Source organism: Rhinolophus sinicus, linkage group LG06 (assembly GCF_036562045.2).
Source record: "Rhinolophus sinicus isolate RSC01 linkage group LG06, ASM3656204v1, whole genome shotgun sequence".
NCBI classification, from domain to species: Eukaryota; Metazoa; Chordata; class Mammalia; order Chiroptera; family Rhinolophidae; genus Rhinolophus; species Rhinolophus sinicus.
In genome coordinates this window covers 166,494,090-166,516,892 of record NC_133756.1, presented here as the reverse complement: position 1 = coordinate 166,516,892, position 22,803 = coordinate 166,494,090, and the positions used below count along the sequence as shown (strand labels likewise).

The following is a 22,803-nucleotide window of genomic DNA, read 5'->3' as shown; positions in this document are numbered from 1 at the left end:
CTGGAAGGGCCTGGAGCCTCTGAGTTTCTCGGGGAAGTTAATGTGAACGTCATGGGAGGAGAGTGGACAGGACCTGACCCTCTGTGAGGGGCTGGAGGCTCTTAGCCCAACTCCAGGGCAAAGCGGGGACAGATGTTCAGTCCTCGGGTTGTTCCAGTGGAGGGAAACACGTACCCCTAGAGACCCCTTTCCACAGTCAGTTTCAACATTTGGATCTCCTCTGAGGAGACAAAAAGGAAGAGCTGCCCAGTTTCTACATTAAAGTTTACTTTGTGCCAGAGTGAAGGACAAACTTACTCTAATGAAAAACAGCTGACTGAGGAGAGTGGCGGGCTGGCAACCCTAGTGCCCTGCGTGGGACCCGGAACCACACGGGCTGAGCCCAACCTTCAGGTGGGGACCTGGGCACAAGGAAGGCAGTGCAGTCCGAGTGTCACCATCACAAGCTGGGTGGAGAGTCAAATGGCAGACGGGCAGCTGTCCCTGACAGCCCTGCGTGTCAGCACAGCTCACGGCCAGCTGTACACTGTCCTGCAGCATGGGGTCTGTGCAGAAATGGGTGGTGACTCCCATGTCCCCACTGGTGCAGGGGCAGCCATCACCCTATTTGTCGCTCCCAGTGACCTGGAACACAAAGAAGTTACCCAAACACCTGGCTGGCCGCAGACCTCGGCCTGGGCTCCAACTGTGTCCTAAAGCTGTTGCTGCGGAGCCATTACGATGACAAGGCTACCTGGGGCCTCGATTAAGCAGCCAGTCCAGGTGTGCCACCCTTACTCTTGGGTAGCAGCTCTTTACAGTGTAAACCAAACGAGAAATGAGCACAGGTCGAATCCTATAGAACGACGTCCAAAAATCCTTAGGGGCTGTCAGTCAGAGCCAGGAGGACCCCCCGCCCCTGAACAGGCTGCCCGGGGTAGTGGGACAACTGCCCTTCAGGAGCTCCGTGCTACACGGGGGGACATGGCCCTCATGCCAAGGCAGGAGCCACATCTTGGGAAACTGCATTTTATCGCTTCACATGCCTGTGGGCTGGAAAACTACAGCTACCAGGCTCTGTTTTTTGGTTCTACCCTCGGTCAGAGGCTAACACTGACGACTCCTAAGCTCTACTCATGTGGGCTCCAGGCCACGCGGGCACAGCACTGCAGCCCCTGGAGCTGTGGCGCCCCGCCTCCACCTCAGCCTGAGCGGTGGGGGCCACTCCACTTTGGGGAAAAGGCCACTGCAGAGGCGGGGGGCGCAGGCTGCCGGGACGCATCCCTGCCCTGCCACTTGTGAGCATGCTCAGCGTCACTGCCTCCATCTGAGTGGGGGCAGGATGCCTGCACAGGCCTGGCAGCTGGTGCCAGCCATGACCGGGCCATGGGGCAGTGAAGAGGGCGGCCCCTCGGGGACCCTGCTCCGTGGTCTGTACCTTCCCAGTTTCCCGCCGGACAAGATCCTTCATCTCTTCCGTCCAGCCCAGCAGCTCCACCAGCCTCTCCACGCTGTGAACCAGGTCCCCCAGCTGGACCACGTCCCTGCTGCGAGGACGCCAGGCCAAGGGCCCCACCATGTCCCGGTTCATGAGCAGTCTGGGCACTGAGCTCCGCACAGCCTCAGACAAACTGGCAAAAGGCTCCACCTGGAAAACTGACCAGACGTGAGGGGTGCATGTCCCCTTCCAACCCCCTCAGGACACTGCGTGCTGGAGGCTGAGGCCTCGGAGGGACAGCGTACACTGACGGGGAGACCTTGGGTCACTGAAAAGCCACTTCATGTCCTCCAGGCTCCCAGCTCTGGGCCTTCCTGGATCCCACGTCTGGTGTGACCGAGGCCCCAGGCCGAGTGGACCAAACCTGCCCGCTAGGCTTGTCCGCCTCGGGAAATGAACCCTGGCCTCGCAGCTGCTCGGGGCACAGACCTGGATCTCTCCAGGCTGCACCTTCACACACACCCGGCTTCTTGGGCCTCTGCCGGCTTCACCGGGCCTCTGCCATGCCTCTGACTCTCCCTGCTGCCACGCCTGTCCCCCCGAGTATGTTCACGACAGCCCCCAGAGGGACAGGAAGTCAGACCTGCTTCACTGCTGGCCCCTCACCTGATCCGTGTGGTCTGGGATGCTGTGCAGTGTCTCCTGCCAGGCACCCCCTACCTAACACCGTCACCTCCAGCTCTGCTCCAGTGTCACCTTCCTGACAAGGCACAGGCAAACCAAGCATGCTGCCACCACCACCAGCTCCCAGCCCTTCCAGTCTCCCTATCCAGCTGTCCCTATCGCGTGTCCCATCGCCCAAGCACTGCCACTTGCTTTGTGTGTCCAGAGCACAAGAATGACCTGCACAGTGGGCAGACCTGTGGCCTCTGCGCAGGTCTTCTGGCCCTTCTGCCCACTGCCCACGTCCAGTCTGGTACAGCCCGTCCCAGGGTCTCATTTCTTGCCCTCACCACACTCTACGGATTTCCTGAGCTTCAGATGCAGACGGGGCAGACACTTGAACTCATCCAGCGGCGTCTCCCAGGCAGATGCACATGCAGAACCAAGCTCGGCCGGCAGACTGGGCCTCACACCTCCCTCTCGCTGCTCCCTCTCCTCACCATCTCAGTCACATAGCCTCACCGTACCCACAGCTCTGCCTGTCGTACAACCAGCCTCCTGGACATGTGCTCGCTTCGATGGTGTCTCTAACCCTAACCTCTGACACCTACCATGTTCCCCCGAAAATAAGACCTAGCCTGACCATCAGCTCTAATGCATCTTTTGGAGCAAAAATTAATATAAGACCTGGTGTGTGTGTATATATATATATATATATATATATATATATATATATATGTAATAAAGATCTAGTTTTATAGTAAAATAAGACCAGGTCTTATATTAATTTTTGCTCCAAAAGACACATTAGACCTGATGGTCCAGCTAGGTCTTATTTTTGGGGAAATATGGTATATCCCTGGTCCCACCCCTTCAAGTTTATCACTGCTGCCAGCAGGCAGTTGGTCTGACCTGAGTGGCCTGCCTCCCCCTTCACGGTGCCACGCCCCTTGCCGCCTCACTTCCCCAAAGCGACAGCACCTCCAAAGCCAAGTGTCCCCCCTTCTCTCATCCCGCTGCTCCCAGGCCTGGAAGCCTGTGTCCTTGCAGCTGAATGCACTCATCCTCCAGGGGGAGGCCCCGGGGTGCCCCCAGCCCCCTGCCCCTGTGCCTCCTCCTCGCCTGCACACACTGCATGCAGCCCCGCCTCCCCAGCCACCCGCAAACCTGCAGGGAGGTCCCCAGGATGAGCAGCAGGTCGGCGGTGGGGAAGTCAACTACATGCAGCAAGAACCTCTCGGGCAGCGACTCCCCAAAGAACACGATGTCGGGCTTCATGATGCCGCCGCAAACTGGGCAGCAGGGGACCCGGTCACCCAGCACGTCAGCCTGGGGGACACAGGACATGGGCCCGAGGAAGAGATCACAACCCACTGCAAAGGCAAAGGCAAACACCACCCCACCGCCCACCCCCGCAGCTGCGAGGGGGTGTGATCGCCCGAGTACATAACTACATAAGGAGGCAGCCCCGGCAGTTCTCGACTTCCACAACTGTCACACGGCCCCCCGTTTGGGGAGGACTACATGCTTTATGGTCCCAACCTGTGACGTGCTGGAAAAGGCAAAACTAAGGGGACGGTGACAGCATCAGTGGTTGCCAGGGGCCGGGGGAGGGTGTGAATGGGGTTCACTGACTCATGGACAGTCTCCTTTCGGGGTGAAGTACTGTTTTGAATTCAAAGCGTTGGCTGCACTGCTCTGTGGATGCACTAAATAAACTCCACTGACTTGTACACTGAGACGGTGAATTCCGTGTTAGGTGGATTTCACCTCAGTCAGAAACAAACGACATGGTCCTGTGCCACATCGATATTTCAGTGTCGACTTTAAGATTTTCAGCTCCATCCTTTCACACTTGGAGAAGCCCATCCTACACAGGTACCCAGAGGAGGGTGGGGGCCTAAGTGTGTCTCATCTCTGTGTCAGTTCACAGTGAAAATTACAAACATCCAAAAATACCTCACGACAGGTGATGGCTATTACATGTCGTATCTGCAGTTTCTAAAGCCTAGGCAGAGCTGCAGTTATCGACAAGAGAGCCAGGAACATTTGCTCAGGAACAAAGTGAGTTGTAGAACCTTAAGCTTAATAATCCCATTACTGAAAAATAATTGTAACTGTGTGTGGGTGTGGGTGTGGGTACGTAGATGTGTGTGTTCATACACACATTGTTTTTTTAAGGCACAGAACGTACACCAAACTGCGAAAAGTAGACTATAGGAATTGGCTGAAGAGAGATTCATTTTTCCCTACGTATTTTTCTATGGCCTTAATTTTTTACAAGCATGTGTCACATCTCTAATTTCAAAATAGAGGGAAGCATTTTCACACTGTTACCGTTCCCTTGTCTGTACGACAGTGCTTAGAAGCAAGCACTTTTCCAGACTACTCACGCCGCGAAGTGTGCCAACTCACCCAGAAGTCCTCCCCTGGGGCTGTTCTTCGGCAGACGATGCAGGTGGCAGAGGCAAAGGACCCGTGAGCTTCAACCAGCTTGGAGGCCGGGATGCCAGACGCTGCAAGTCAAACCAACACTGAGTGCTGCTGCTTTCAGGTGGACACACGACCCTAAACAGCACGCCTGGGCTTGTGAGGCACCCAGGGGGAGTGACAGCCCTCCCTGGGGGCCGGCTGGCCCTGCCTCCATCACCTACGGATGATGCCTCCTGACCAGAAGCAGAGGGGTGACGGCTCCCAGAAGGAGGCAGGTCACAGCTAAAACAAGGCCTGTCAAAACAGCACAGTAAACATCTGGTATAAGTCCAGATACAATTTCATCCAATACCTAGGAAAGCATTTTCTATTCTACAGACACCAAGTAAAGATGAGAAAATGATATAAATACATTTCCAGAAATTGGGGGAAACAGACAAAAGATAACTGAAGGTATGTCACCACATATGAAAGTTAGGCCAGCTCTGAAGAGCTGTGGCTAAGCAGCCCCGACCCTGGCAGAGGCAGCTGCCCTACGTCCACACACGCTACAGCCTCCAGCCAGACGCCCCTGTCCTCCCACAGGGCTGCCCCATCTCCAGGAGAAGACTATCCCCATGGGGGCTCCCCAGATGGAGAACGCTGGCAAGGAAGCACTTTCCTGGGAGGAGGGGCGGGGGGACGACTCCTTTTTCCACAGCACCGCACATGTGCAGCCTGGGCAAGCTGTGGGTTTGCAGGGTCGGCTGTCAGCACCTGTCAGTGTCACTGCATGTGCCGCTTGGAGATGCAGAGCCGGAGCTCAGCACCCTGGGTCACCTGTGTGGCACCATGCGATCACCGTGGTGGTCACACACTGAGTTTGCTAATGTTAAGGACTTAGCAGTGACCTTTGTGTGACAATGACATCGCAGTCATATGTCAAAAGTCTGTCTTCCAGAGCTACACACTGGTGTATTTATAGTAAGAGTGTAAGGTGAGGAATTTGCTTCAAAATCTTCTGGGGATGAGAGAGAAGATGGAGGAGGACACAGATGACGACGTGAAGTGCATTACTTATCTTTACTTCTGTGAGCTTGAAAACCCCCACAACACAATTTGTAAAAAATAAGTCGTCATATCCGATGAGCAAAACTCGAAGCTGCTGCTGTCAGCCTCGGTCCCGTCCAGAACTCAGCCGGCAGGTCGCCGGCAGGCACGCTGGTCAACGGGTCCACCAGCGCAGTCCCGACAGGCCCCTCGGGCACTGAGTGACACTGGGTCAGGAACAAGGCAGGGCTAGTTGGCTCAGAGCCCTACCAAGGATGGGGAAGCAGCGCGGGCTCCCGAGCTCCCCGCAGGGCCATGGGGCCGCACAGGCTCACCTCTCTCGAGCCCATCGATGTTCTGTGTGTACAGCCGCAGAAGCTGCCCCTTGTCGTGCAGCAGTCGCAGGAAGTAGTGAGTGACGTTGGGCCTGTGGTTCCCAGGGTACAGCTTCTTGGCCAGAGACAAGAATGGCTTGGGGTTGTACAAGAAGAAGGAGAGCTCAAAAATGGCCTCTGGGTAGGGGACGTCGTACTGATGGAGGTTGCTGTAGCGGCCGCTGCCTGGTGACCTGCAGAGAGAAGCCAAACGCTCTGAGCCCTTGAGAGGAGTCACGCGAGGGCAGCGAGGGCAGCGTGGGGACCGCAGGGCACCTGAAGTCGGGAATGCCGCTGGGCGTGCTGATGCCAGCCCCCACCATGACCACCACCCTCTGGCAGGCTCTGGCTCGGATCAACTCTGCTATGTCCTGCAGAGAAAGCTTCTCCTTCTTACTGCTGCCACCATTTCCAAGGATCCCAGAGACACCCGCAGAGAAAGCTATGGGCCTTCTGCCACCTGTAAAATGGACAGAAAAAGAAGAGTGGCCAGATAACCGATGACAACCACATTCAGGCTAGTCTCGAGCATGAGACTGTCTGCCCGCCCCCACCCCACCACTGAGAATGACCACACACTTACCTACGTTCCCCAAATGACCACCTTTCCCATCACAAATGACATGCGCTAAAACAGAAAGCAGTCTTAACTCAGAAATCCAGACTTATTTGGGAGGAAAAAACTCGCGTTAACGGGAAATGTGAGAACACAGAAAGCATCATTTCCTAACCCTGTGACCAAGGGCTCAGGCTAGAGCCAGGAGCTACCTTCGTTGGTGCTGCGGAGCAGTACACACTGTCACACCTGGGACGTGACAAGTGTGCAGTGACATCTGATCAAACTTAAATGTCTCAGGCTTTACCCCAAATATGATCAGGATGAAAAGCGGGGTCTAGAGACCATCTCGGAAAGAAACATCCACACCCGACAGCTAGGGGTTCACACTGCTGCAGATGTCCACGTTCGCAGCCGGTGTGAAGGCTGCTCAGATTGCAGCCACACAAGCCACATGGCCAGGGAAAGGCGGTGGGAGATTGCAGGTCAGCGCGCTCTCCACAAACTTCTAGGCTTTGCAGGTCACCTCCAGAAGGCAGGAGCTGACACTCACAAGGGTCACTGTCGAGTATGAAGCAGTCCTCCCCAGGAAGAGGGAACTCACATACTAACAAGCCACAGGCTTCAGTGAGGCTTCTGGAAAGCAATCGGAAGGAAACAAAGCAGCGCAGGTAACACTAGGTCTGGAGCAGCACATGCAAAGGTCCCACTGAAGTTCACTCACACGGGCCTGGAAGGGCCCCCCGTTTCCCGTCTGCTCTCAGAAGGCGCTGCATGATGCCTTCACCTCCTGGCAGCATGCTGGCGACTCACCCAGAGTTCGGGACTGCCAGCCCACCGCACAGGGCACCCTCTCACACACCAGGGGCTGCCCGCCACCACATCTGTTCTTCTGGGAGATGGTCCTTGTTAACTACCCCAGGACATCTGTGACTGTGATACAGAGACCCCTCTACCCTGACAGGAAAAGAGATGCCACAAACTGAATTGATGACCCTCCCCAAATTATGAATGTAAAGTGAACACAGACATAAAACAGGCCCCCGAATGTTCCCTGAACTCACCTGCGATATGTGCAAGAAATGAGCCCCTGAATGGCCATCCTGAGGTACCTGTCAGGACAATTTGGACTAATCTTCTAGGAGAGTGACCCTAACGCTCTGTTTGCTCTGTGTCCTTTGTGTTCTTCTCCTGCTCCTTACAAAACCAACTATAAAAGCTCTTCATAGACCGACCGACTTGACACCTAAAGCTCTGCTCCCCACAGCATGTCCCACTCCTGGGACAGCACCAAGCCCCACTTCTCCCTTCCTCCTCTCAGCCAGACAGGACTCCTGGTTCCTGTGGGTACCCTCCACCTGGAAAAACCTTTCTCCACCTCAGCATGTCCAAATCTCCCAGAGTCAAGGCCAGGGTCAAACACCTCCTCCTTCATGAGGCCCCTGCTGAGCCCCCGTAAGAGTCACTTCCCCTCCTCTGCAAGGTGGCAGGACTGGCTCCCAGCTCCTTTTGGGGTCCTCCTTCCCTCCATGCATGGCTGCCTCTCACACTCCTCTGGGGTCTGTGACGGTGCAGTCCAAGGACCCACTTGCTACCCACAGTCCACGCGCAAGCTTCTGCTGCCACACAAAGCATCGTCTTGGTTTTACAAAGCACAGAGCTGTGAAGGGTGCATCCCGAGGAAGACGGCCGTGCCAGGGGAGGTGCATGAGCAGGAGCAGGGCCCTGGCCTGCTGCCTGTCTCAGGTCACTCCACACCGAGTCTCAGTTGCCAACGCCAAAAGCAAGGAACAGACCATCTCAAGTCTGGAGCTTGACCTCCCAGCAGCATGTACAGAACACACAGGCAGCAGGCGGCGTGCCCTCCGCCATGTCCTGCAGAGGCCATGCACGTGGCTCTGAGTGGGAAGGTGGGCACCAAGGACTTTGCAGAGTACCTGCCACGGGAGCTCTTCTGAGCACAAGCCCGTGACATCTGAAAGGGGCTTACTGACGGGAACAGGTCAGCGGGGCAGGAAGCAAAGGCAACGCTCTGACCCCAAACACAGCAATGAACTGAGCGCCTCACACAGCATGAAAACATCCACTCACCGGAGTGCCTCCAAAGTGCAAGTGATTATGAGAAATACAGAAGGGACGAGGGGAACCTGTGATCACGTGATTTGTAATGAATACGTATTTTGGTTTTTGTCCCCAAAACCCAATTTCCTGAGAGCAATGGCAGCATCTTTTGTTACAGTATTTGGTCTTTGCCCTTAGTTCCTGAAATTGCTTCAGAGCCAAGAAGGTGAGATGGGTGTCTCCTTGTTCATTACAAGCCCCTTTCAACCACACCTGAGTTTATATTAATGAGGAGACTTTTGGAAATCCCCTAAGGATGGGGATTGGTCGCCAGGGGAACCAACCGTGATTATAGGGTTGCAGCCTCCCTAAAAATCTAAAAGGAGGGGGCTCAGAGAGCTTCCAGGTTTGGGAGCTAGAAAGAAAGCATCCATGTGTCAGGCCCCAGGGCCCAAACTCCATGGGGACTAAAGCTCCTTTGTTAGGGACCCTTCCAGACCTTGGCCTGTGTATCTCTTCACCTGGCCGTTCATTCGTAGGCTTTAAAATCCTTTGCAATAAACTGGAAATCTAGTAAGTAAACTGGTTTCCTGAGTTTCGTGAGTCACTCTAGCTAATTAATCGAATCTGAGGAGGGGGTCATGGGAACCTCTGATTTATAGCCAGTCAATCAGAAGCAGAGGTGACAACCTGGATTGGCATCTGAAGTGGGGGCAGTTTGTGGGACTGAGACTTGAACTGCGGGGGACATCTGGTGAGTGTCTGTGGAAAACTGGAGAACTGCTTGGTGGTGCTGAACAGAAGCCCACCTGTCATAGAGGTGATTACCACTGTGAGTGCGTACTGAGTGCAAGGTGTTACCAGGACAGCTGACATACACTTCACCTCCACATAAATGTTTGTCACTGAAAAACACACGCACAGAATTTTACCAAAATATAATTTTGGTAATATATATTCCAGAGTCAGAATTTTACCTTGAGTCTAGAATATACTCAAGAAGTGTGACTTAAAGTCTACATGGTACATGGACTACGAGTTACTGGGCATTCAGGGACCCAGAGGAGCAAGCATGGGTGCTGCCTGAGGAAGGCAAAAGGGATGATTTCATACAACAATTCTAATATCCGAAATCAAAGGGCAGAAACTCCAACTGCAGAAAGCCCGTGCAAGCGGCCTGCCCCTTGACGCCTGAGCCGCCTGTTTTGGGGAGAGTAGCAGCAAGGGTCTGGTTCATGGTAGTCAACAGTCTCCTGAGCTGCACCTGGCGGCCCAGGTCACTGTCCCACCGTCACAACTCCCTGCAGGCTCTGATGCTGAAGCAGCTGCACAGAGGCAGCTGTCTGTCCAGCCCCCGCTGCCCTCAACACCGAGAACAGTGTGAAACAGAACAGGTAGAGGTTTCCTGGATGAGCAAAAGCCTCCTTCGTGTCACCTTATTAAACTTCTCACCAATACTTTTAGGAGCTGTGTAAGATGGCATCACGTGACTGTACCATTTTCTTAACTATTCATCCAGCATTGGGCATTTCAATTAGTTTCCTAACAACTACAGGCCTTAAGATTTGTCCATGTGTAGGTTCAGTTCCCAGACCAGGGTTCCAAAATATACAATTACTGTGTAGAAGATGCAGACAAACGCTGCTGGAGGCACCGACAGCACAACCGTTATAGGGGACAATGAAAATGTATGTATCTTTAGACCTAGGAGTTCCAGTGCTAGGAATTTATCCAAAAAGTGAGCTACCGACAAAGCAATTCACCATGGCATTATTTGTAATGACTGACGATTAGAAACTATTTCAATAAGAGAATAAAGACATTATGAAATGGAAATAATGGAATGCTACGGTTCAGGGCAAACTATTGATAAAGTATTTGTTGTGCAATAGCAGTAACTCCAAGACATTCTGTGAAGTACAAATGCCAGGTACACGACAGAATCTAAGGGCGGGAGGTATCAGCAGAGACACTTAAGCGATGCTGTACCCGCCTAAAGTGCCCATGAGGAGACCCGACAAACCAACGCCACACGGGCCGCCCGCAGACCCGGGAGCCCCGCGAACCGACCTGACGTTTCAAGGTTCTCCCGGAGCCCCGCCCACCGCGCCCGGGCAGCCGCACAGCCGCGCTCGCCCGCCCGGCCTGGGACACCCGCCACTTCGGCGGCCCGTCTCCGCCCCCCGCCCCGCCCGGATAAACCGAGGCAGGCGGGCCCAGGCCCGCTCACCTCCCGGGCCCCAGAGCCTGAGGGCGCGGACGGCAGGCCGACCCCACAGCGCCATGTTCGCCGCCACCTGCTCGCGGCGCCGTCCCTGAGGGTCACGTGCCAGCCCCGCCCCGCGCGTCCCGGCGGAGGCGGCTCCCGCGTCTGCAGAGCGCCCGCCTTCCCCCGGCGGCCTGGGGCCTGCATTTGGCCCTCCCGCGGCCCCACGTTTGCTCGGTCGGTATGAACGCTTACTAGGAGGGGGCCTCACGTTTGCTCTTACTCAGTCCTCGCGGGACACTACTAGGAAGGTACTATTATCATCGCATTGAGAAACTGCGGGTCGCCAAGGCCAAGGCCACACCGCCAGTCGGCGGTCTGGTCGACCCCAGGTGCCCGGACTCTTTTACGCCTCAATGACACGGCCAGCAGCGCGAAAACCCGCACACACCCGGGGACAAATTCGTTCAGAGCGCAGAGGCGCGATTACCCTGACAACCAGCGGGCGCCCAGGCCCGCCCACGGCGCTCCCGGCATGCCCCGCGTGGCGTGATGCCGGAAGTGTACGCCGGAGGTGAGTGAGCGCTTCCGGAGTGAGTGAGCGCTTCCGGCGGCCATCTCGGCGTCGCTGACTTCTCGGTGGTACTGCTGTCTTGGGCCTTTCTGCCGTCATGAAGGACGTACCCGGCTTCCTCCAGCAGAGCCAGAGTTCCGGGCCCGGCCAGGCGGCCGTGTGGCACCGCCTGGAGGAGCTTTACACGAAGAAGTGAGCGCCACGCTGCGAGGATCCGGGGGCGGGAGAGCGAGACCGGCGGGGGGGCGGGGAGAGGCGGGACCGTGCGGGGCCCCGGCGCGGGGAATGGGGACCCGCCCGGCGGGACAGGTGGGCGGAGGAACCCGGAGGGGCAGAGCCGAGGAGGAAGGGGGTGGCAGCCTGCAAGCATCGAGCAGCAGAGCCGTACAGAGGCTTCACTGCCTTCCTGACTGAGGGGCTGGTAGTGCCTGGGTGCTGAGCCCCGTCCTCAGGGCTGAGGCCTGTGGGTTCACTGCTTGACACCCTCGCGGGGTCACACTGCCGTCCACGTGGGGTAACAGATACCGGTGTGTGTTCTCAGCCTTGTCCCACAGCGTGGCTGTGTGCACAGCCGCCCTCCTCAGCTGTCTGGAAGGGATAAGCCAGGGGCCAGCGCAGTTTTGTCCTTTCCCGCGGTGACCCTGCAGCTGGTTACCCGCTGGGGCACAACCACTTTCCCTCCTCCCACGGCCCCTGCTTTCCATTGTATTTCATTATGGGGCTTTGTGCTCCTTGGGAGAGCGCAGTTTGTGTTTGTTTAGAAATAGGGTGAATTTGAAAAAAAGGAAAGAAATAGGGTGAGTTTCAGAGCGATTAAGTTGTTGTAAGCACCAACCTCTTTTTAAATGAATTAGGATAAATAGGAGCACCGGGCTGGCGCCGTCCCATGGGAAAGTACGCTTGTGATAACCTTCCTGTTAACAGCCCAGCGCTCAGCATAGTGCCTGGCACACACGACTGACGTTCAGCTTTCTGCTGTAAGCAATTTCTGAGAGAACATCCTTAGTATCTGGCAAATAATTGCTTGTGTTGGGTAGCACTTTGTATCTTTCAAAGTACTGTATTTACATTGTTGGCAATTGGCGTTTGATTTCAAATGTGCTGTCATTCTAAGGTTTTATGCATTCACTCCTTCAGTTTCTCCGAGCATCCCGTTCACAGGTGAGGAGACTGAAGCTCAGTTTACTCTCCTTCCCTGAGGTACTCAGCTAATAAGTGGAGGAGCAGGATTTCAGCGTGAATGTGTGTGGTTACAAAGCTCTTGTTTCCAGTCGAACCTCACAGCAACCTTCTGAGGTGGTGCAGAAAGATGAGGGAGCTGAGTGTCAGATGCTCTGACCTCAGGGAGATGTGACCACTGAGCAGCAGAGCCAGTAAAGAACTCGGGTTTGTCAGCGTCTGGTACACGGGAATTTGTTCCTGAGTGTGTGTGACTGACAGGCCCATCAGGGCTGAGGGCATCTGTGACGAGAGGGGAGTTTATAGGTCTGAAGGGCCTTATGTTTTTCAGGTTGTGGCATCAGCTGACTCTTCAGGTGCTTGATTTTGTGCAAGACCCGTGCTTTGCCCAAGGAGATGGTCTCATTAAGGTAAATGATTTGTCATGCTAGGTCAAATTATATAAATGAGCTCAAGGACTTTTTAAGATAGTAAGTGGGGTTTAAAATAATACACTGCCCTTACTCAGCAGTCACTTTATGTAGGGCACTTAGGGCTTTCTGTGTTTCCTCATTTATGCTTCATCACAACATTGGGAGATAAGTACTACTGTTACTCAATTTTTTTAACATAGAGTGGACACCAAGAGATTAAGTAACTTGCCATAAGTCACAGCTAATAAGTGGCAGAAGAGGATTCAGACAGACATTCTGACTTCTAAAATCCCAGCCTGAAATACTGTCTTTCAGAATCTCCTGTATCTTAATGTTCATAGCCTTTGTTTTCTGTCCTGTACTTTTAGAAACTGTTATTCAAAAATTGAAAGTTCAAGACCAGTTAGGGGGTGGGGTAAGATAGAGAGGAGAATTCCCGTAGGGACCCTTTAAATAAGTGCCATCACTCTTCCCTCACCCTCCCCAACTCTGCTTGCCTGCCTAAACCTTTGTCCTGGGCACTGTGAAAGATAGAGCGCCTTTTGTGCTTCGCCTTTTGTGCTTCAGATGGGAAGGGGAGCAGGGGGTGCTGTGTAATGTCACGCCGCCTCTGTATTAGAGCGCTTTGAGAATTTTGTCAGCACCAAAATGACCACTCTGCCCCAGCCTTTCCCAGACCCCTGACAGACCTCTGCAATGTGTTCACTGCAGCTTCCTCTGTGAAGTCTTTCCTGACTTCTTGATCTTTGCTGCGTTTCTCTTGGATTCTGCGTGAGTCAGGGATTCCTACCTGCATTGGAGCTGAAAGCTAGTTCATAGTGATAGCTTGAGTTACTGGCCCCGGATACTTTATATGTGCTCACAGTGGAGCTTGCCACCTTGTTACCCCACCACCTGAGCTCCTAAGGTTTTCCTGTGGTTTATACCCATCAATCTGACATTTGACTACTCAAAGGAACTTACAATCTGTAAGCCTGGAGATTTTGCTGGGCATTCTGTCTTCTGGATTATGTGGAGAAATGGTAAATTAGAGCTGATCAATGATAAATCAGAACAAATGATATTTGTTCCCTGAGGTTCTATATCTTAGTGAAGGCTAATTCACAATTGTTTATTTCTATCCTATGCCCTCTCATCTTTAAATCACTTTCTACACATAGCAAAAGATTTCCTCAACCTCAGGGTAACGTGACACTCAGGTCAGCAGATTTAACTTTACTATTTACATGGACAAAATAAGCCTTTAAAAATTGTTGGGACCCAGCCCACATAACTTTCAGATAGATAGCATTCATGAATTTGCAGTCACCAGAAATAATTTTGAGTTTCTAGATTTAGCGGACTTCTTTTTTTAGAGGGCTTTTATTTTAGGTTCTCCCATGAATTATAATAGGTGTCAGAAACGTTGAAACCTTCCCTTTTAATGAGGAGGATATCTTTGAAATAGTCCTTTTTAATGAGAAAGCCATTTTATTTACATGGCATTTTTGTTAGGTGGCAAACTTAAATATCTAACTGGCTGCTACAGGGATTTCTTGCTTTCTTTTCTCCCCTGGTTTTATTGAGAAATAATTGACATGTAACATTGTAAGGTGTACAGCATAACGATTTGATGTGCATATGTGAGAAAGGGTCACCACAGTAACGTGACTTACCACCTCACGTAGTCACCATTTTTTTCCTTGGGAAGAGAACTTTTAAGACATACTCTCAGCAACTTTCAAATCTATGACACTGTTACGGTAGTCACTGTACTGTAACATTACATCTCAGTACTTACAAGTAGAGATTTGTACCTTTTGACCACCTTCACCCATTTCACCCACCCACTACCCCTGCCTTTGGGAACCACTATTCTTCTCTGTATCTATGAGTTTGATTTTTTTTTAAGATTCCACATGTAGGTGACATCATGTGGTATTTGTCTTTCTCTGAGGTGTTTCACTCAGTATAATGCATTCAGGGTCCATCCTTGTCACAAATGGCAGGATTTTCTTATGGCCGGATGATATTCGTGGGTTTGTGTGCCCGTGCGAGTGTGTGCATCTGTGAGTTCATGTGCACACAGCTATGTATATGCGTACCACATTTCCTTTCACAGGGACGTTTTCATCTTTCTATCTTCGTATTCCAGAGGACCTTCAGACTCTCCTTATCCTGAGTTGACCTTGTCTAGAGGTCCCCCCGCCGACACACACACTTTGCCCTGGACTCTTCCTTTGCCCCATTACCCAGCCATAAGCTCAGAGGTCATTGCCGGCTCCTCTTCTCCGGGGACTGCTCGTGTCTGATGAAGTCAGCTGAGCAGCATGTCTCTCCGACTGTTGGTCTAGCCTCACTCTCCTGTCTTACCGACTAGTAGCCTCAGCTGGTCTCTCTCCCTGTCTGTTCCCGTGCTGCTATCTGTGCCCAGTCGTGTTTCTAAGGTGCAAACGTGAGCATGTGTCTCCGCCGGCTCAACCTTGACCTTAGGACAGAGACCAAGCTCCAGTGCTTCTCATTCTCTGTGTCCCTCACAGACCATCCTGAAACGTACAGTTTTTAACTCAGTGCTTTTGCATGTTTGTTCCTGTCTGGAATGGTCTCCCAACTGCCCCCTCCCACACCAAATTTGTCCACCTCTAACTTCTCTGCGTTCCCTGAAACTCAGTTGTCACCATTTCTGGAACAACCTTTGAAACCTCTCTCTTTGGCTGACCCACCTATGTGCTTTTATTTCCCTGGTCTTAAGCTGTCCGTATTGTCATTTGTTTACAAAGAGCTCCTCAAAGGCCAAGCTGTTGTCTTAGCCATCCTGTGTCTGGTACCTAGCAGAGTCGAGTAAGTGCCCAGGTGCTTGCTGAATGGCTGAGAAATTTGGCAAGGGGATGTAATTACCTGGCAGTCTTCTAAAATCTGTTACCGTGTTTCCCCGAAGCTAAGACCTAGCCGGGCAATAATATAAGACCGGGTCTTATTTTACTGTAAGACCGGGTCTTATGTATGACACAAGACCCGGTCTTATATTAATTTTTGCTCCAAAAGCCACGTTAATGCTGATTGTACGGCTAGGTCTTATTTTCGGGGAAACAGGATAGGTTACCGACCTTCAAACTGATAGTTTGTTTGATGTAGTACTTTGGAAGAAGAGTATAAGTGTTGCTCCTGAGGCGATTATTACATGACAGGTTCTATTTCCCAAAGCTGGGGGTGGGGGAACCCTTGCTTTTTCCAGTAGTCTGTTGGTGATCATTTATGTGAACCTAATAAGCCCAAATTTGGGTCTCCTGTCATTCAGCAAACATCCATGCAATGCTGCCATGACACAGCACCACGATAGTGTCTGGAGTCTGGGTTTTGAAGAATGAAAGACGTCTTGTAATTACTCTCCATGTTTTGGTTCCACAGCTTTATGAAAACTTCATTAGTGAATTTGAACACAGGTAAAAAAAAAACACTCTTGTCAGTTTTTGACTTTGAAAATGAAAACGTACTTACTTGCTGACACTCAAAGACCGGTACTTTATTTCAGGGTGAACCCTTTGTCCCTGGTAGAAATCATTCTTCATGTCGTCAGACAGATGACTGGTGAGTCCCACTTTGTTTCTTAAAGGAGCAGGTCCAAGTGGTAATTAAAATCATCTTGAAATGTAAGTTAATTGAACTTGTGCATTTTGATACAAAATACCAGTTTCTAGCATATTTTTATTACATTTTGTGTTCTAAACTTGAAGATTATCCTACCTACAAGTGTCCTGGTTGGTAGAAACCAGTCTGTAAAGATACTTTGTTGGTGATTCTTCTGACTTGGTTCTTCTTTCTTTTCCAGATCCTAATGTGGCTCTGACTTTTCTGGAAAAGACTCGTGAGAAGGTAAATTTAAAGTTTGAGCCAGACCTCTGAAAATAGTGGCTTACATTGTGAGTCTGTGCTCCTTGTCACAGCTCTGGGGACTGGCGTCTGCTTGTGTGAGCTCTGCTAAGGTATAGGGCTCGTGCCCTCAGTCTGCTGCCTGCACTTCTGAGGTCCCTTGTTTCTGGCGTCTTTAGGTGAAAAGCAGCGATGAGGCGGTGATCCTGTGTAAAACTGCAATTGGAGCTCTAAAATTAAACATTGGGGATCTACAGGTTACAAAGGTGAGGCTCCATAATAGGAAAAAATCCTGGTTTTCTTCTTGAACTATTGAAATAATTTAAAATCACAAACAGTTGCAAAAAGAGCGTGAAGAACTCTCTTCTACCCTAACCTCAGATTCTCATTGTTAATAGTTGGCCCATCAGTGTGTGTGGTCGATTGTGTTTTTCCCCTCAAACCACTGAAGAGTAAGTTGCTGGTGTCGTGCCCCTACCCTCAAACAGCAGAGCGCTGCCCCGCGTGAGCAGAGCATGTCCACCCAGCAGGAGACCACACAGCCCTGGCCAGTGCTCAGCACGTGGGCTCCTACCGACCAGGCCAGCACATGAGCCTCACCGCTGACGAGCCTCACGCTGCACCTGCCGTCTGCACCCTGGTCACTGTTGGAGCTTCTGTCTGCATCTGCCTGTGTCATTCCCACTGTAGTGTAACTTTGGACACAGGTGTGGGTCTAGGTGGGGGTTAGCTCACCTTGTTTGACCAGACTGTGTGTGTGTGTGTGGTTTGGTTTGGATTTTTTCGTGACCGTAATACTAAAGGAATTACTGGGGGTAAGTGTTCCTGTGCTCACTGCCCTAAAAAAATTACTGCGTCTCAGCCACACACGTACTCATGCACTACATTTTGTTTAGAAATATTTAAGACGTACTGAGTTATAAGATAGTGTAAGGAATGCTACTGGGCATCCAGGTGCCCCAAGCAGCTTAGGGGTGAGGCAGCACCCAGCAGTTGGAGCTGCAGGGCCGCTCCCCCAGCAGTGCTCGGGCAGGTGCTACTCAGACCAGGCAGGGATGCAGAACTCTAAGTGACACAGTATTGTTTTGATGTGCTAGCTGGGTGCCAGCTTGTTTTTGCTGTTAGCTGGTATCTCACTGTGTAAACACTTCACAGCCTGTGTGTTGGTATCCCAGTGAAGGGATGCAGGTTGGTTTTTTCCTATTACAAACGGTGTTCTTAGCATTTCCATGCCAGACTCCCCATGTACGTGGGCAGAATCTGACGTGGGTGAGACTACAGGCGTACGACATGTATTGCCCACCTTTACCAGGTATTGCCAGATGTTTCTCCAAGGTGGCTCACGCTCCCGCCGCACCCCATGCCAGAACTCCCAAAGTGTGTGCTTTCAGTACTATTTCAGACTATTTCATTCCTGCCGACCTAATGGAGATGAAATGGAGTCTTGCTGGGGGTGTAGTTTGCATTCCTTGATGACTGATGGTTTGTTGGCCTCTCCATGTTTCCACTTCCTGTCAGTTGCCTGTTTATATGTTTTCTTGTGCCCCTTTCTCTGTGTTGCTTGCCTCCTGTTGGTTGTGAGTGTTCCTTAGTGGTCACGGTCCCTAGGGGTTACATGTGCCATAACTATCTTTTCCCATTTCAAATGAACTGAAACTTTCCATTTTAAGATAGTCAAAGTAATTGCGCTTTTCATTTTGTCACATATTACTTTAAACTGTTTCAAGTTAAAAACAAAGGCGGTCTTGCTTCCTGTGCACAGGAAACCATTGAAGACGTGGAAGAAATGCTCCACAACCTCCCTGGTGTGACGTCAGTTCACAGTCGTTTCTACGATCTGTCCAGCAAATACTATCAGACCATCGGGAACCATGCCTCCTACTACAAGGACGCGCTGCGGTTCCTGGGCTGCGTGGACATCAGGGACCTGCCAGGTACCGGCCTGAGGCCACGGCACACGAGGAGCTCACTCTCGGAACACTGCTGTGAGGTGCTTGAGGCAGCAGGTCTCAGCAGCCCCAGTATGTTCCACCTTCTTGAGGAAAGTGCGTGGTTAGAGGGTGGGCAGGTTAAGTGAGTCCCACGAGGGCCTATTTCTCCTAACCGCTGGGGGCCAGGAACACAGCGCTCCCGGGAGGAGGCGGGCGGGGAATACAGACAGACTCACGTACACTGAGGAGGAAATAAACGAGTGACTTTGTCTCCCATGGAACTTGCATATGTGGTTGCAGCTCTAATCGGAGTCAATCCATTGCTTTAAAAGAGGTGGCTAGTAGTAGGGCTCTGCTATGTAAACACCCCGAACGTGGAAGGTTTCTCTGCTTCACGTGAGACTTTGAAGGCCGTGCTGGGCGGTTCACGTGATGGTGTGACGAGCTGCTTCTTGTTCTAGCTCCAGAACAGCAGGAGAGAGCATTCACGCTAGGGCTGGCGGGACTTCTCGGCGAGGGAGTGTTTAACTTTGGAGAACTTGTAAGTGGGCGCTGGGCACCGTCTTCACAGGGGCCACTGTGCGTTTTACGTGCTGAGTGGCTGTGTCCCCACAGCTCATGCACCCTGTGCTGGAGTCGCTGAGGGACACCGACCGGCAGTGGCTCATTGACACCTTGTACGCCTTCAACAGTGGCAACGTGGAGAGGTTCCAATCTCTGAAGGCCGCCTGGGGCCAGCAGGTCAGTCACGGGGTGGGGGGAGGGGCAGAGCATGTCACAGTGCTCATTCCTTCATTCAGCACATCGGTCTGCGCACCAGCCACGGGGGGACTATACGCTGAGGTGGGCCGGCCTTGCTCTCACAGCGCAGCTGGTTCCGAGCTGGCGGTCACCGTGGTGTTCAGTGCTGCAGACAGTGCACGCAGGAGCTCGTCTACACTAGGTTGGGGGTGTCACAGACGCTCCCAAAGGAGGAAAGGCTGTGTGTGACCTTACGAGTGAGGAGTAAGGAGCCAAGTGCAGCAGAGGAGGCTCTGAGCATGTTGCAGAGTGGGCTTGTGAGGCGTCAGTGCTTGAGTGACAGGATGGCGGTGGGTATGGGGGAGGGGTCAGTGCGGGGTGGGGCGGTTAGGGGTGGGGAGGCTAGGAAAGGGCACGGGGCCGGGAAGGGGCCTTTGGGCTGCGTGGGAATTAGGGAGGTACCTACTTAAAACTTTAGCTTCCACAGTAGCTGTTCTTTTTTAAATGAAATGTTACTGTTTTTGTACTTTTCTGAAACTTTCAGTTCTCTCAAAGTTCAAAATGAACTTGTAGAATTGACATTTGAAACAGGGGAGATGTAAGTGCACTGAAGAGGCAGGAAGCAGATCTGGCCGAACTTGACTGGTCCGGCTGTCAGTGTCGAGGGAGACGGCATGCCACTAGGGAAGGTGGCTGGTCCTAGACACCAGAGAGGAAGCCTCCAGAGCCAGCGCTCTGTCCACACAGAGCCCATCTGTAGGCAGCAGACCCTTTGTACAGAAACGTCCCTGCAGGACCGCTTTGCTTTGCTCTGTGCTCAGCTGAGAGCGTCCTGGCCCACCAGCGGGGACCGCCTGGTGTGTGGAAGGAAGGCCATATCCCGGTGATTGTGGGCTTGTGGCCGCGCTGCTTTCCTTACAGACTCATAGCTCGCTCTCCACTTGAGAGTTCGTCCCCGGGGCAACTCGGTCTGCTCAGGCACAGGCTGTGTCCATCCCGGCTCCCTGTGCCAGAGGGACCCGCACGCCTGCCTCGTGTCCTGGCCCCCGGGGTTTGTGAGACGAGTACAGCTCTTACCTTGTTGGTTCTTGGGGATTCAGCTAGGCACTTTCTAATGATTTCCTAAGAAAAATAAAGTCCCAGTGACTTGAAGACAATCGTGAGTCCACAGTGTAAAACACGTGTGCCTGCCTGGTGTCTTTTGTTCACCTGCTGTCGTGAAAGTGTCAGCGCCCAGGTCAGCTAACCAGCCATGTCTTCCCTCTGCAGCCTGACTTAGCCGCCAATGAAGCACAGCTGCTGAGGAAAATCCAGCTGCTGTGCCTCATGGAGGTGAGTGACCACTGACCATGGGACTCGATCCTGCTGGCGGCCCCAGGGTCCCGCGAGCCCTCCAAGCCTCGGGGTGCAGTTTGAATGGGTGACATCTCTCCCAGCCCACCCCTCTCCTCCACCTTTTCCTCGGCTACCACTTGTGTTTATTTTGGGTTTGGGTCTCAGCTTCAATGACCCCTAGGAGGTGCCTGACTGTCCGAGCTACAGTAGCTGCCACTTGGTCACACTGGCGTCCCATCTTCATGCCCATCTGTCTTCCCCACTGGGATCCGAGCTTTCTGAGAAAGGGGACCTTGTGTTTTTCGCCACATTATCCACAGGTCCCAGGGCTGTTCCAAAGCTCATTCCCTCACCTGAGTCCTGAAAGCTTGTGCTTAGGACATCCGACGGCTGTTCAGGAGATGTCAGTATGGACGCTAATGTCTGTTTTCTCAGCTGGGAGTGACCAAAATATCCTGGTCAGTTCTCTGGCAGTTTTTATTGGGCAAAGCGGCTAATAAACAAAATTTTTTTTCAGATGACTTTCACACGACCTGCCAATCACAGACAACTCACTTTTGAAGAAATTGCCAAAAGTGCTAAAATCAGTGTGAACGAGGTATGTCCTCTGGGCTCTGGGCTCGGGTGTTACAGCGGTGCCACTGCTGCCCCAAGGGGCCAGGGCTCAAGGTGCAGAAAGAAGCCCCCCATGCCCATGTCTGCCCTCAGCCTGCAGAGGCCCCCCCAGCTCATGCTGCCCCTCTCCACAGGTGGAGCTGCTGGTGATGAAGGCCCTGTCGGCGGGGCTGGTGAAAGGAAGCATTGATGAGGTGGACAAGAGGGTCCTCATGACGTGGGTGCAGCCCCGCGTGTTGGATTTGCAGCAGGTGACGTGACTGAAGTGCGTGGGGTCACTGTGGGGGCATCTGGGAACCGTGCTCTGAGTTTCCTTTGGATGGAAGCCACTGAGGGAGAAGGCGTGGCTGGAGGAGTGCTTCTGGAGCGGGAATTCGTGCTGTGGGCACTGCCGGCTGTCAGAGGCCCAGGTGGGAGGCAGCCTGGGAGGTGACCCCGTGTTTAAAGGCTTATCCTGACACCAGTGCTACCTGTGCTGATAATGCCTTTTAATCTGAAAATGGGCGCTCGGATCAGATAACGCTCCTGCTTATGTGACTGAGCTCAGACCCACCTGTGCGTTTCCGTGTGTCGCCTGCGTCCTTTCACGCAGGGTATGGAAAGTGTCCCTGTCGGAAGAGCTGACGGGGTAATCCCATCTTGTACACCCGCCCCCAAGCTCCAGTCTCCCCGTTGGTGCTGCCCATTCGGGCCATGGTCCCCAGGGGTCCTGACACCTGTGTGGCCCTCCCTGCTTTGCCCGCAGATCAAGGGGATGCGAGACCGCTTGGAGTCCTGGTGCGGGGACGTGAAGAGCATGGAGATGCTGGTGCAGCACCAGGCCCAGGATGTCCTCACCTAGTGGCCTCGGCCTGCCCGGGGGCCTCGGGGCCGACGCAGCTGTGGCGGGGCTGTTTACTTGGGGGGAGGGCGTCTGCTTGGAGAGGAGACAATTCTTGCTGTGAACACAGGACTGTGGTTATGGAGCCCGGCCGTAGGCAGAAGCCCCCTCAGTGGGTGTCTCCTGTGGCCTGCAGGGGGGTGGGGACACTGGATCTCTGGTGATGAGTTAGGCGGAAGGGTGGGCACCCCAGGAATGGGAAGGAGTGGTCCCAAGGTGTGTCCCTCCACCCACATGTGTGAACATTGAGACTTCCTACAATAAACACCTGTGCTTTGTCCTGCCTGTAGCGGTTCCTCTGGCTTAGATTCCAGGCAGGTCACTGGGAGACCTGAACCTGGAGAGATGAAAGCAAGAGGTGGAACCTGGGGAGGGTTTGGTGGGAATGAGAAAAGGGCACAATGCCCTGTGCTGGGCCTGGCAGAGCTGGGTACAGAGCGCCGCGGACATTTGTCACTCCCTTGCCACCTAGCCAGCAGCGTCTATGACCCGAGTGGCCCACCACTGACACAAGCCGGCCCTGTGCTGCTCTGTGTCGGGTGGGGGG

At 52.9% G+C, this 22,803-nt stretch overlaps 2 protein-coding genes across 14 annotated transcripts; one reads left to right on the top strand and one right to left on the bottom strand.

Moving 5' to 3' along the window:
• Window positions 1–246: 246 nt before the first annotated feature.
• On the bottom strand, window positions 247–11,238 carry SIRT3 (sirtuin 3). 12 transcript variants are annotated; one of them, XM_074337044.1, is made up of 9 exons: window positions 10,764–10,853; window positions 7,537–7,584; window positions 6,500–6,580; window positions 6,193–6,376; window positions 5,878–6,110; window positions 4,496–4,596; window positions 3,248–3,409; window positions 1,418–1,627; window positions 247–624 (listed from the first exon to the last, which is right to left on the bottom strand). In XM_074337044.1, the coding sequence occupies exons 1-9, from the start codon at window positions 10,816–10,818 to the stop codon at window positions 604–606; spliced, it is 1,095 nt and encodes a 364-aa protein (XP_074193145.1). In that variant the 5' UTR covers window positions 10,819–10,853; the 3' UTR covers window positions 247–603. The 12 variants fall into 12 exon arrangements, 11 of the variants coding, with proteins under 11 accessions (XP_074193145.1, XP_019575036.2, XP_019575035.1 ...); XM_019719477.2 differs by having other exon boundaries at window positions 6,500–6,544; XR_012497701.1 differs by lacking the exons at window positions 7,537–7,584; window positions 10,764–10,853 and adding an exon at window positions 10,995–11,131 and having other exon boundaries at window positions 1,418–1,635; window positions 6,500–6,544.
• PSMD13 (proteasome 26S subunit, non-ATPase 13) lies at window positions 11,156–22,541 on the top strand. Of its 2 annotated transcripts, none has more exons than XM_074337043.1 (13): window positions 11,156–11,313; window positions 12,824–12,902; window positions 16,293–16,327; window positions 16,417–16,472; window positions 16,714–16,757; window positions 16,934–17,020; window positions 18,517–18,688; window positions 19,147–19,226; window positions 19,301–19,426; window positions 20,696–20,758; window positions 21,279–21,359; window positions 21,511–21,627; window positions 22,122–22,541. In XM_074337043.1, the coding sequence occupies exons 1-13, from the start codon at window positions 11,156–11,158 to the stop codon at window positions 22,215–22,217; spliced, it is 1,194 nt and encodes a 397-aa protein (XP_074193144.1). In that variant the 3' UTR covers window positions 22,218–22,541. The 2 variants fall into 2 exon arrangements, with proteins under 2 accessions (XP_074193144.1, XP_019575030.2); XM_019719471.2 differs by having other exon boundaries at window positions 11,268–11,505.
• The last annotated feature ends 262 nt before the right edge of the window (window positions 22,542–22,803 follow it).